Below are 15,216 nucleotides of genomic sequence, written 5' to 3' on the forward strand. Positions count from 1 at the left end.
CTTAGTATCTAATGACAACAATTTTATTTTCCTCACAACTTTTTGGGTTAGAAATATGAGAATACTTTACCTTATTGGTTTGTCCCTGAACTACATGGCATAAGCCAGGTCAGCTGGGGATATAGATTCCACTTCCAACATGGCTTAGTCACTTACCAGCCTTGGTGCTCATTGACCTCTTTATCTTCAAATGGTGCCCCATCCTCTAGTGCCTCTCCATGTGGCTTGAGCTTCTCATAACATGGTAGTTTCAGAGAAGACCAAGAGACTTGAAGAGAAGCTGCAAGGTTCCCTTTGACCCAGCCTCCAAAATCCCAGAATATCACTTCTACCATACTCTATTGATCAATCACGTCCTTAAGGCCATCTTGGATTCAAGGAGAGGGGAATGATAAACTATGTTTAAATGGTAAGAGTAGCAAAAAGTCTGTGGCCAACTTTAATCTAATAGAATGTTGTCTCGAATTTTAGGTACTGAGATTTGGGAAATTTTAACTTGGTAATGTGCTTAGCCATTTGAATTGGATTATTCTATTCTTTGGTAGTTCTACTTTTTGTTCTAATTTGAGGATGTCTAAAGCTGAATTTGCTTGATGAACTTTAAAAAAATGAAGGAAAATAATTTCCATAAGTTTTTATGATCTTACTGAACTCTGAAAGTTTTCCAGATATAGGCAGGGACATCCAATCACCCCAATTATTTTTCTCTCTTTTTTGCACTTGCAGTTTCTAAACATTCTGACTGCAGAACTCCCACTGACACTTAGGAGTTCTCTGACATTTACAGTGCTCCTAACATCACCTTACTATTGAGGCATAAGACTAAGTTACAAAATGACTCCCAGGTGTGAATAAATTATGCTAAATAAATATGTAGAAAAGTTAAAAATCACCTAAAATTAACCAGTTATGTACTTTTTCAAATGCCAAAGATCTGGTTTAACTGATTTTGTTTTCCTTTCTCTGAATTACATGGTTGCTGTAGCATTTTAGAGAAATAGCCTTTCTGGGATGAAAAATGGGCAGGTCTTCATCTTTCTGTCAATAAAGTTGTCTCCAAACTGTGTCACAAACTAAAAACTGAAAAGTTCAGCCTTGTACCTAATGTAAATTGGAAGCAAATTACTTTAGTAATTTTACAGGGTGGTGTTGGTGGTGGGCTATTTTGGCATCTCTACCTATGTTGAAATACATATTTATACCAAGCACATACCTTAGGGATGTCCTAAATAGCACATACAAATTCTGTACCCAGTGAATCTGAGTGAAATGTACTCCCTACAATGGTCTCTCTCCTTGCTTTAGAAAAGTATTCCTCTAACATTTTTGTTAAAGCTTGACTAATAGCAGAGGTGAATGAAGAAGTACCCCATTTATAGGCCACAAACACAAAATTTGAGATAGTTGTGTAAATTTTGCTTTCTACTCCTTAAAATATGTTTTCATATAAAAATAATTTATCCACTTTAATCTTCATGAAAACTACTGATATAAGATCATCTTATGGTTCATGTAACCCCAGGCAAACCACAGAGTACAACTCAAGGTATTTTCATCCCAGTATTGATGGAAAGATGTAAGCAAAAATTACTGAGGGTATGTGTCAGCACATCTAGATTTGGCTATAACAAAACATAATGACTCTGCAAAAGAACAGAAGTGGTAGGGGGAGAAACATAGCCTAATACTTCAACATTAGCTACAAAATATTCACATTTCCACAATCCATTACCAACATGTTTCTTTTCTTTTGTTTGTTTATTTTAAAATACTTAACTTTGGTACTTATACTTGTAGGCTACGTTAACTACAATGTACTATATTTCCTTTTGGAAAAATGAACAAGTTTTTAGGAATGTAATTTTCTCTCATCTATTCTCAAGATAGAAATAATCCTCTAGGGGCGCCTGGGTGGCTCAGTCGGTTAAGCGGCTGCCTTCGGCTCATGTCATGATCCCAGGGTCCTGGGATCGAGCCCCGCATTGGGCTCTCCGCTTGGCGGGGAGCCTGCTTCTCCCTCTCCCTCTGCCTGCCTCTCTGCCTACTTGTTTTCTCTCTGTATCTCTCTGCCAAATAAATAAATAAAATCTTTAAAAAAATATTAAAAAAAAAAGAAATAATCGTCTAATAGTCCAAATTGTATTGGAAAGATCAAAAGTTGAGTAAAACACCTTCCAAAGAGGGTTAAATATTGGGGTCAATTCATCTTCCTTGGCTATATAATTGGTAGGTACCACTATGGTCACAGGTTTCAATAAATCATATACCCAAAATAAACCTAGTGCATTTCCAGAATATTTGCTCATTTCTCTTGTTTAGAATTGAAGAAATTCTGAGAATTGAAGAATAGAATGAAACCCAAGGTGGATAAAAGCTCACAAATATTAAAGTACATGGTTTAGAGTAAAGGCCATGGTGTGAAAGAGATACTAACAGACTTCTGAATCTCAAGCTCACAGTTCTTGAAATACAAGGATTACTGGTAGGGACTTAAAAAGGAAGTCTCAACACCTTGTGTCATTATTTGAGTCTGTAAAAAAACATTAGCACCAATAAGTCACCTTGTTACTTTTACCAACACTGTATGATTCATAAATATTCAGGATCTCCACCTAAAAACAAGTTTTAAATAGCCCTGGATTGTGCCATTGGAAATAATATTATTAAATCATTTGAAGGATTGTACTGAGGGGCTCTTTTATTTTAAAAAGTGCTGTTCTCCAGAAGTTAATGTTATCTAAATGAAAATTTGGGGCTGGCAAGCATGAAAAGTGTTTTATACCAATCACCAATGCATGACATCTATGATCTATCAATCACAGAGTTAAAAAGCTCTGTCCTATAGCACACTTAACACCTAGTGTAACCAATTAGTATTACAATTCCTTGATGCAATACAAACTCATTTCCTTAAATTGCTATTGCACTGAACCCCAGGGTTATAAATGAGCAGGCACAAATTGATTTGCATGTAATAACAGTGGCAGTAAACCTTTCCTGGTTCATGCAATCTTCCCCATCTGTTAACAGAGAGCAAGCTTAGGATCTATTATTCCCAGAAGGGGACTTACCCAGCTGGACATCTATAACACTTGGCTGATTCTCCATGGGGAACAATGGCTTGGGAGGCTTGTCTGTGAGTAAAGCTAGAAGAGAAAATGAAAAAAGGTAATGGAAAAATTGAGATAAATTGGAGGATAAGAAAGATTCTATTGTGAATGATATTTGATATTTGTAGACTTGATGGTGTGTAAACATTTATTAGACAGTGTTTTTACTTGAGTTGTTACTCTATCCATATAATATCCATTTCCCAGCACATTTAGAGCCCCATTGATTCACTGTAAATAGGCCATTTCAACAGCTACACTTTCAAACAAGATCAAACAAATGAACTATTTTGAGTGATTTTTATAAGCTTGTAAGTATAAAGAAATATAGATTTTAAAAGTATAATCAGATAAACATTATATCTCCATATGTACTTTGTGGTGCTAAATATTCTTAATAAAATACAACCCTAATAGACACGTCTGGTGGATTGAATCTTCCATGCCTCTGAATCATGCCCCATTCCCCACTCAGCCTCTGAAAAATTATAATAAAGCATTGGTACCTTCATTAGGATAATGATTAAAAATATTGATTGAGCATCTTTTGTCCACCAAGTCCTGTGCTAAGTTTTAAGGGAGAAGGAAATAAAGTCTTTATATTTACCCTCAATTTACAATCTATGACTATGAACCAAACTTATATCCAAATAAAGAGATAATAGAACAAAGACCATCATCTAGTGAAAAATTGTAGCATTTGAGCCGTAAGACAGTATGTGGTAAAGGAATGAAGAAAGGAGAGGCCAATAATGGCTGGCAGAGTTGGGGAAAGTTTTATGAAGGAAATGGGTCTCCACATAGACCTTAAAGAATGGAAAACATTTGGAAAGGTAGAGAGCAAGGAAGAAGAAATGAAGGAAAGATTAACAACACAAACCAAGGAAGAGAGGTAGAACTTAGAGCATAATATGACTAGAGGAAAATGATCTGGTGAGAAGAAGCTGGGGGAGTAGGGTAAAGAGCAAGTTGCTCATGATGCAGAGTAATTAGAAATGAAAATAGATAGGATGGAACTCAATTCTGGAGGATCCTGAGAAATATGCAGAGGAATTTGGACATGATGTAGTAGCCTACAAGACCATTGTAGATTCTTGGAAAAATAGCAACAAACGACTCGAGGGAAGGGCTATCTAAAGATGATTGGCTTCCCATATAGGACAGGTTGGAGGAGAAAAAAACAGCTAAGAGAATGTAGTAATAACACAGTAGTGCAGGGCGGAGGTGAGAGAGGATGAAAAGTCATTAGTGGTGGAGTCTGGGAAAATTTTTAAAAAGGCAAATTTGACACATGAAAAAATGTTCATCATCATTAGCCATCAAGGAAATTCAAATCAAAACCACATTGAGATACCACCTTACACCACTTAGAATGGCAAAAATGGACAGAGAAAGAAACAACAAATGTTGGAGAGGTTGTGGAGAAAGGGGAACCCTCTTACACTGTTGGTGGGAATGCAAGTTGGTACAGCCACTTTGGAAAACAGTGTGGAGGTGCCTCAGAAAATTAAAAATAGAGCTACCCTATGACCCAGCAATTGCACTCTTGGGTATTTACCCTAAAGACACAGATGTAGTGAAAAGAAGGGCCATATGCACCCCAATGTTCATAGCAGCAATGTCCTCAATAGCCAAACTGTGAAAAGAGCCAAGATGCCCTTCAACAGATGAATGGATATAAAAGATATGGCCCACATATACAATGGAATATTACTCAGCCATCAGAAAAGATGAATACCCAACTTTTACACCAACATGGATGGGACTGGAGGAGATTATGCTAAGTGAAATAAGTCAAGCAGAGAAAGTCAATTATCATATGGTTTCACTTATTTGTGGAACATAAGGAATAGCGTGGAGGACATTAGGAGAAGGAAGGGAAAAATTAAGTGGGGGAATCGGAGGGAGAGATGAACCATGAGAGACTATGGACTCTGAGAAACAAACTGAGGGTTTTAGAGGGGAGGAAGAGTGGGGGGATGGGTTAGCCCGGTGATGGGTATTAAGGAGGGCATGTACTGCATGGAGCACTGGGTGTTATACGAAAACAATGGATCATGGATCACCACATCAAAAACTAATGATGTATTGTATGGTGACTAACATAACATAAAAAAAATAATAAAAGGCAAATTTGAGAAGCACCTGGAAGAAAGAAATGAGAGCACTTGGCACACAGATACAAAATGGCTTATGGCAAACCTTGTATCAAGCTATTATTTATGTCCTGAATTCCTTTTAACTGTTCCCATATTTACGTCTTGCTTCAGCTGTCCAACTAGACTCTTACTGATTAAAGGGATATGTTTTATATGTCTTTGTAATTCACAGGAGACATAGAATAGAGCTGGGCATATAAGAGATCACCATTAAAGCATCATTAATTGACTGGTATAGGAATTCCATGCTGACATGAGAAAAGTTCATCTCATATTTATAAGTCTATTTAGAAGAGAAAAAGAAACAAAAATTTTTTTAAAGATTTTATCCATTTTTTGAGAGAGCGAGAATGAGAGAGAGAGAGAGCACATGAGAGGGGGGAGGGTCAGAGGGAGAAACAGACTCCCTGCTTAGCAGGGAGCCCGGTGTGGGACTCGATCCCGGGACTCCAGGATCATGACCTGAGCTGAAGGCAGTCGCTTAACCAACTGAGCCACCCAGGCGCCCAAGAAACAAAAATTTATCAGATGACAGGTAAGATTAGGGAAATATATAAATTTGGTGAAATGCCCAAAATAATTGTTGAGAACAAACAAATGCACTTAGAAATTCACTTAGAAAAGAGCTTTACATAACATCATCTTTATCCTTCTGATACCCAAACTACTTGAAATGGGAAATTTTTAGTGAATTGTTCTTATTTTTCCAACTAATTTTTGTTGATGGAATACAAGACATCTTGTCCTTATTCAATCAAATATATTTTTTCTAACTTGGCACAAAAATAGACACATAGATCAATAGAACAGGATAGAAAACCCAGAAATAAACCCACATCGTCAATTAATTTTCAATAAACCAGGAAAGAATATCCAATGAGAAAAAGAAAGTCTCTTCCACACATGGTGTTGAGGAAACTGGACAGCAACATGCAAAAGAATGAAAACTGGACCACTTTCTTACCCTGTACACAAAATAAATTCAAAATGGATGGAAGTCCTAAATGTGAGACAGGGATCCATCAAAATCCTAGAGGAGACTACAGGTAGTAACTTTTGTGATATCGGCCATAGTAACTTCTTACCAGATATGTCTCCTGAGGCAAGGGAAACAAAAACAAAAATAAACTATTGAGATTTCATCAAAATAAAAAGCTTCTGCCCAGCAAAAGAAATAATCAAGAAAACTAAAAGGCAACCTCCAGAATGGGAGAGGATATTTGCAAATGACATATGTGATAAAGGGTTAGTATCCGAAATATATAAAGAACTTAAAAAATTCAACACCCAAAAAACAAATAATCCAATTAAAAATGGGCAGAAGACATGAATAGACAGTTTTCCAAAGCAGACATCCAGATGGCCAACAGACACATGAAAAGATGCTCAACATCACTCATCATCAGGGAAATACAAATCAAAACTATAATGAGATAGATATAATCACCTCACAACTGTCAGAATGGCTAAAATCAACAATAGAAAAACAACAGGCGCTGGCGAGCATGTGGAGAAAGGCGAACCCTCTTGCACTGTTGGTGGGAATACAAGCTAGTGCAGCCACTCTGGAAAACAGTATGGAGGTTCCTCAAAAAGTTAAAAATAGAACAACCTGGGGCACCTGGCTGGCTCATTCAGAGGAGCATGTGACTTTTGGTCTTGGGGTCATGAGTTTGAGTCCCACGTTGGGTGTAGAGATTACTTAAAGAAATAAATAAAATGCAAAAGAACTACCCTATGATCCAGCAATTGCACTACTAGGTGTTTACCCAAAGCATACAAAAATACTAATTCTAAAGGGATACATATATCCCAATGTTTACCCCAGCATTAGCTACATTAGCCAAACCATGGAAACAGCCTGAGTGTCCATCAACCGATGAATGGATACACACACACACACACACACACACACACACACACACACACACACACACAGTGAAATATTACTCAACCATATAAAAGACTGAAATCTTGCCATTTGCAACAACATCGATGGAGCGGGACAGTATTATGCGAAGCAAAATAAGTCAGTCGGAGAAAGACAAATACCATATGATTTCACTCATATGTGGAATTTAAGGAACAAAACAAAGGAACAAAGAGGGAAAAAAGAGAGGGGGACAAACTAAGAAACAGACTAAACTATAGAGAACAAACTGATGGCTACCAGAAGGGAGGTGAATGTGCAGATGGGTGAAATAGATGATGGGGATTAAGGAATGCACTTGCTTTTATGAGCTGATTTAGGCATAATGTGGACAAACATACAAATACAATATCTATAGTCTTCATTTCCTAAATATTTCAGTTACCCTTAATAATCTGATATTAAAATATTATTTGAAACATAAAGGATATACTTTAAACAAAATTTAAATATTTGAATTTAAAATCCAGTCATAACAGGTGTTTGATTTTGTTATTTGCTACTATTTGTAATAGCAAAATATTGGAAAGAACCAAAATGTCCATTCGTAGGACAGTAGTTAAATAATATGGTGCTTCCATATAATGATATATTATGATGCAGACATTTAAAATAATTAGGTACATCTGTACATCTGTTATACAAAGATCTCCAAGATATACTGTTCAACAGTGTGCACAGCTTACTATCTTTTGTGTAAAAAGAAAACTATATGTGTGTGTATGTACCCATGTGTATGCACATACAAAAATGTTTAAGTATGGAGTATTTCTGAATGGATACATGTAAAACTGATAACAGTGATATCCTCTGAAGAAAGGAACTGGGTGGCTGAAGAAAGGTAGAGGGGGTAAGGACAGTATGGTCAGGCAGAAGAAAATTTAATTTTCACTATACACTTTTTCTACATTTTGAACAGCATGCATATATTGTGTATTCAAAACATGAATAAAATTAAAATTAAATAAAATCCACCTACATTTTATTTATTAAAAATAATTTTGATTTCTTTGTAGAATTATTCTCAATTTGCCTTACAGATCTCTTCCTGCCGCTTCCCCTGCTTGTACTCTCTCTCTCTCCCTATCAGATAAATAAATAAAATCTTAAAAAATATATTTCATGCTCAAAGATGAACATCTTGTCCAATTCTTATCGGGATATGAATTTGGAGTCATCGCTGTCCCTCATCCTTACCTCCTGCCATGGACTATAGATATATTTACCCTGATTCCATTGTTAAGTGTCAATTACTGACATGACATTTATTAATAGAAATGATAATTTTAGGTGCCTTACATTTATAGGCGGCTCATAATTTTCAAAGTGTTTTCAGATACATTAGCTCATGTGATCTACACAATGACCTTGGAAAGTAAGGAAGATAGCTACAATAATGGCCAATTTAGAGATGAAGCTAAATGAAGCTTACATTGTCTCATTTGGTGCCCCCTTGTGACCAAAAGCCCCCATTTACAGAACTGCAAGGAAGACAAAAGTTGTAGGCAGAAGACAGGTACAAATGCTCAATACCGAATCAATGGTTTTAGCCTCTTTGACTCCACACTAACCTAAGGTTCCTAGGCCAATGGGAGTGGCTTTGTGGCAAACAGCCAACAGAGACATGATTCCTGTAGGACATTCCACACACATACATTTTTTCCCCTAAACCCATGAATGAAAGGGGATGACTTTACACTTACCCTAACACATCCCAATGGGATATATGGGTGTGGAGCCTCATTAAATTCCAATATCATGTCTAGGCCTGGTAATTGCCAAGAAGTGCAGGACATTTGTGATGATAAAACAGCAACTGCAGCAGTTCATCTGGATCCTGACCACCAGCCCAGAGACAAATCTATCAGCACTCAATGTAATTATAGCATTTGCAGATTAGCTAGAGAACATGCTGCCACAGGCCGACAAGTTCATTTCTTTCTTCTCTTTAAAAATTTCATCGGAAATTCAGTTACTATTTGAGAAATGAAAGGGGAGAACTGTCAATACCAGGACCTCTGAACAACAGAGTGAAGATTACAATTTTATTAGAAAACTGATCCTGGACCTCTACAGGGACCAATTTGGGGTCTGTGCTAGTCTTTGAATTTCCTGTTCAAGCTTCATGTTTTGATTGAAAGAAGGACAGCAAGCAATGCAGTTTGGTACTAATGTTTCAGTCCATAATTCCTCCCCTGCATTTCCCTCTGTAGCTGCTTATGTTTAATTATCCTTAAATATAATTGCTCTACTAAGTATACCATGAGAGTAGTCTTAATGTGCTAGTGAAACTATTACTGTTTCTGCCTGCTTCTTCCTAAAGCTAAGTTTTATGTGTTTGACACTAACTTTCCTGAGGAGAATTAGCTCTCTCTTTTCTATTATAGGTAAAGTTTATGTCTACCTGCACAAATCAATTGGTTTGACTAAAATGATTGGTCAATTTCCATGAGCATAGTATAAAAGATCAGTAGAATTAGTTGTTTGATTGAATAAATCAGTTTGACTATGCTGCCTAAGTATTACATACTGTTATTATAAGTTTCATTGTCCTCTTTTGTTGTTAATTTGTCTGTTTAATTAGACTTGCCAGGGAACCAAGTGAGAGGAAGTAGGACAGCTATATGCAAAGGACGCTAAATGTATGAACACACTAGTATCATAAAGTAACTCATTAGTTTCTATGAATGAAGTCATTATGGAATGTGTATATTAAGGTTAATGAAATGGATCCCTCCAAATCCATTCAACACACCAACACTGATCACATTCCAAAATCACTACTTTTATCACAACATTTAACCACTGAAAATCTACCAAAGTTTCCTATATTAACAAGAGGATAAAATCTGAAACTGTCAGCTGGGAGTATAAAGAAAGCCACAATACAGCCTTTAAAAAAATCTTCTTGCCTTTTTACCCACTCTTCTACTTTATCAATGTGAGGGTCAAATTACTTTCCTCATTTGTCCCTTAACACATTGCATTAATTTCCAACTCGGCATCTTGGCTTAAATACTTTCCCTAAGCTTGAAAACAAATAACAGTTACCATAGTTATCATTAATTTGGCATCTACTGTGTGCTAAGCATTGTTATAAGGCATTTTATATTACATTTTACAAATAACTTTCCCAAAGTCCAGCAGCTTTTGACTAGTAAAGCAGAGATCTGAAGTGAGTTTTATTTCACCATCCTCACCATGCTTCTCTAAGAACTTTACCTTGTTTTTCACCATCCCAAGTCCTATATAAACTCTAAAAGCCAGTTCTGCATGCCCCAGAAAACCTCCCCCCCAAAAAAGCCCAAGCTAAAGTTTACTCTCTCTGGTTTGACTGAAAATGAAATCCTAAAACATTTACTATTTCTTTGAACCACTCATTTGGTTCATAGCATACACTACTTTGACTACAAATTAAACCTCATTTTACATGGGTATGTCTAGTCTCCCTAATTAGATTTTTAAGCTTCTGGAAGACAAGAATCATACCTCACATAACTCAGAAATTAAGATAGTGTCTGACACTTTGGAACAAATAAACACAATATCAAAATTAACTTTCCTATAATATTCTATCTCTAAAGACAGGTGCTTTCCATAGTATCCTTAGGTTACAAAGAACAGAAACAAATTTTTGCAAATTTAAGCAAAAAGGGAATTTATCAGAAGGATACCTCAAGGATGGACAGGATGTCTGAGGAACTGAGTTTAGAGATAGAAAAGCAACTAGGTCAGGTCTAGATGTACAGGCAAAAAGGACTACACAACAATCTCTTCTTGATTTCATCAATAAATTGAATTACTCCGACTAGTTTTGTGTTTCTTTTTAATTGTTTTGCATTTTTGTGTCTTGTTCTTCATCCTTGTGTCACTTTGATCAAGATTCAAAATTCCAGGAATGCACAAGTTGTTTTTTTTTTATCTTCTTTATCTATTTCATCCATCCCCCATCCCACACCTCTCCGTCAATCACCAGTTTGTTCTCAGTAAGAGTTTGTTTTGTTTTCTAGATTCCATATGTGAGTGAAATCACATGGTATCTATCTTTGACTTATTTCACTTAGTATTATACCTTCTAGTTTCAGCCATGTTGTCACAAATGGCAAGATCTCATTCTTTTTTATGCCTGAGTAATATATAGCTGTATATATATACCTACCACATCTTCTTTATCCATGCATCTATCAATAGACACTTGGGTTGCATCCATATCTTCGTTATTATAAATAAGGCCATAATAAACATAGGGATGCATATATCTTTTCAAATTTGTGTTTTTGTTTTCTTTGGGTAAATACTCAGTAGTGGAATTATTAGATTATATGGTATTTCTATTTTTAAATTTTTGAGAAAACTTCATATTGTTTTCCAGTGGTTTCAACGATCTACATTCCCACCAACAGTGTACAAGGGTTACCTTTTCTCTACACCCCCACCAATATTTGTTATTTCTTGTCTTTTCAATACTAGCCATTCTGACAGATGTGAGGTGATACCTTATTGTGGTTTTGATTTGTATTTCCCTGATGATTAGCGATGTGGAGCATCTTTTCATGCGTCTGTTGGCCATCAGGATGTCTACAAAAAATTGTCTATTCAAGGCCTCTGCTCATTTTTTAATCATATAGTTTGTTTGTTGTTGTTGTTGTTTTGGTGTTGAGTTCTATATGTTCCTAATATATTTTGTATATTAACTTCTTATTGGATATATCATTTGCAAATACCTTCTCCCACTCATTAAGTTTCCTTTTTGTTTTCATGATTTCTTTTGCTGTGAAATAAGCTTTTGATTTTTTGTTCATTTTGTTTTCCTTGGCTGAGGAGACACACCCATAAATGTTTTGCTAGGGCTGATGTCCAAGAGAGTACTGCCTTTATTTTCTTTTAGGAGTTTTACATGGTTTCAGGTCTTACATTTAGTTATTTGTCCAATTTGAGTGTATTTTTGTGTGTGGTATAAGAAAGTAGTCCAGTTTTTATTCTTTTCCATGTAACTGTCCAGTTTTCCCAACACCATTTATTGAATAGACTGTCTTTTCCCCATTGTATATTCTTGCCTCCTCTGTTAGAGATGAATTGGTTATATATGTGTTGGCATATTTCTGGGCTCTCCATTCTGTTCCATTGATCTACGTTTCTATTTTCATGCAAGTTCCATGATGCTTTGACTACTCTAGCTTTGTAGTATATCTTGAAATCTTGGATTATGATACTCCTATCATTGTTCTTCCTTCTCAAGATTGCTTTGACTATTCAGGGTCTTTTGTGGTTCCATACAAATTTTAGGATTATTTGTTTTGGTTCTGTGAAAAATGCTTTTGGTATTTTGATAGGGATTGCATTGAATCTGCAGATTACTTTGGGTATTATGGACATTTTAACAATATTAATTCTTCCAATCCACAAGAATGGTATATCTTTCCACTTATTTGTGTCATGTTTAATTTCTTTTATCAGTGGTTTATAGTTTGCAGAGCACAAGACTTTTACCTCCTTGGTTAAGTTTATTCCTAAGTATTTATTTTTTTTGGTGCAACAGTTAATGGGACTGTTTTCTTAATTTCTCTTTCTGCTATTTGGTTAATAGTTTATAGAAATACAACAGATTTCTGTACATTATTTTGTATCCTGCAACTTTACCAAATTCGTTTATTAGTTCTAACAGTTTTTTGATGGAATCTTTAGGGTTTTCTACATATAGGACCTTGTCATCTGCAAATAATGAGTTTTACTTTTTCCTTACCAATTTGGATGTATTTTATTTCTTTTTCTTGCCTGATTGCTGCAGCTAGGACTTCCAGTACCGTGCTGGATAAAAGTAGTAAGAGAAAACATACTTCTCTTGTTCCTGATCTTGGAGGAAATACTTTCAGGTTTTCACCATTGGGTATGATGTTAGTTATAGGTTTTTTCATATATAATCTTAGTCACGTCGAAGTATGTAAGCTCTAAACCCAGCTTGTTGAGAGTTTTTATCATAAATGGATATTGTACTCTGTCGAATATTTTTCTGCATCTATTGAGATGATCATACGGTTTTTCTCCTTCCGCTTGTTAATGTGATGCATCATGCTGACCAATTTGTGAATATTTAACTACCCTGGCATTCTTGGAATAAATCTCACTGCATCATGGTGAATAATCCATTTAATATATTGTTTAGTTTGGTTTGCTAATGGTTTGTTGAGGATTTTTAAATCTATGTTCATCAGAGATACAGGCCTGTAGTTTTCTTTTTTTCATAGTGCCTTTTTCTGGTTTTGATATCAGGGTAATGCTGGCCTCAGAATGAATTTGGAAAATTTCCTTCCTCTTCTTTGTTTTGGAGTAGTTTAAGAATAGGCATTAACTCTTCTTTAAATATTTAGTGGAATTCACCTGTGAAGCCATTTAGTCCTGGACTTTTGTTTGTTGGGAGTTTTGTTGATTACTGATTCAATTTCATTAACAATAACCAGTCTTTTCAAATTTTCAATTTCTTCCTGATTCAGTTTTGGAAGATTGTATGTTTCTAGGAATTTACCCATTTGTTCTAGGCTGTCTTATTTGTTGGCATATAATTTTTCATAATATTGTCCTATAATTCTTTGTATTTCTGTGGTGTTGGGTGTGAATAGACAAGTTTTGTGCTCCAGCCCTAGCCAAGACTGCATGTACACGTTGAGAAAAAGAATTCCCTAAAGCAGGATTTCTCAACATCAGCACTTTCATTGCCAGGTAATTTTCTGTTGCATGGGGCTGTCTTGTGGGTTATAGGATGTTTAGCAACATCCCTGGCCTTTACTCATTATAAGCAGTAGCATCTTTCCCAAGTTGTGACAACCAAAAATGTTTTCAGACATTGGCAAATACTCTCTGGGGAGCAAAATCACCCATGGTAAAGAACTATTGCCCTGGGTGAGTGCTGTGAATTGTGTAAGACTGTTGAATCACAGACCTGTACCTCTGAAACAAATAATACTTTATATGTTAAAGATAAAAAGAAGAAGAAGATAGCAGAAAGGGAAAAATGGGGGGAAATCAGAGGAGGAGATGAACCATGAGAGACTACGGACTCTGAGAAACAAACTGAGGGTTCTAAAGGGGAAGGGGGTGGGAGATGGTTTAGCCTGGTGATGGGTATTAAAGAGGGCATGTACTGAATGGAGCACTGGGTGTTATACGCAAACAATGAATCATGGGACACTACATCAAAAACTAATGATGTAATGTATGGTGATTAACATCACATAATAAAGTAAAAAATATAAAGAAAGAAATGTTAAAAGTTAAAAAAAAAAAAAAGAACTATTGCCCTGAAGGAAAGTTAGGTTGCCTGGTGTTCTAAGGAAATTGAGGATCTTGGGAAAAAAGACTTGGGAATGGTCTTCATGTGGGAAACAAAATTGAGGCCCTAACTAAGCAAATTAGATCTAGGGAGAGCCAGGGATATTGTTAATATCTTTAAAAGTTTCCCGTAATCCTGAATGGAAATTAGCTATGGCTAGTTGAAAGAGTCAACTAGTTTCAAGATTTCATAATTTGAACATAGAATGAATACAGAAATTGCTGATCTCTGGAAACATCATAAACACTATTAATCTTTGGAAAGAAATATTTCTTTCTGAATTAAGTACACAGACTTCCTAATTCTGAATTATGAGGCACACATTTTATTGGACACTTAGTGAATCTAAAGTCACATATAAGTATTTTGTTTCTAAGATTACTAAGCTGAAAGTCCCCTAAGTTAGATGATCATACAGGAAAAATACACAATAAACATGATTATTTAATTTCATTTTTAGTCCTCCAAACCTATAAGCTCAAATAGAACCATTGTTGGTTATAATGTGCCCTAAACTTCCCTCTTTTGCATACCCTACTTTGTTTTTTTTAATTTAATTTAATTTACATTCAATTAATTAACATACAGCGTATATTAGTTTCAGAGGTAAGTTCAGTGATTCATCATTGGTATATAACACCCAGTGCTCATTATATCACATGTCCTTCTTAATGCCCATCACCCAGTTTC

The 15,216-nt window shown here is 35.7% G+C and overlaps 1 protein-coding gene across 1 annotated transcript in view; it reads right to left on the reverse strand.

Annotated features, from left to right (window-relative positions):
- The window catches only part of IL1RAPL2 (interleukin 1 receptor accessory protein like 2), a 636,713-nt gene that overhangs the window by 324,993 nt on the left and 296,504 nt on the right, over positions 1-15,216 (reverse strand). Inside the window, exon 5 of the mRNA XM_027607319.1 lies at positions 3,072-3,146. Coding sequence (XP_027463120.1) covers positions 3,072-3,146 — 75 coding nt within the window. The remainder of the gene's footprint in view (positions 1-3,071; positions 3,147-15,216) is intronic.

Source organism: Zalophus californianus, chromosome X (assembly GCF_009762305.2).
Source record: "Zalophus californianus isolate mZalCal1 chromosome X, mZalCal1.pri.v2, whole genome shotgun sequence".
In the NCBI taxonomy this organism is placed as follows: Eukaryota; Metazoa; Chordata; class Mammalia; order Carnivora; family Otariidae; genus Zalophus; species Zalophus californianus.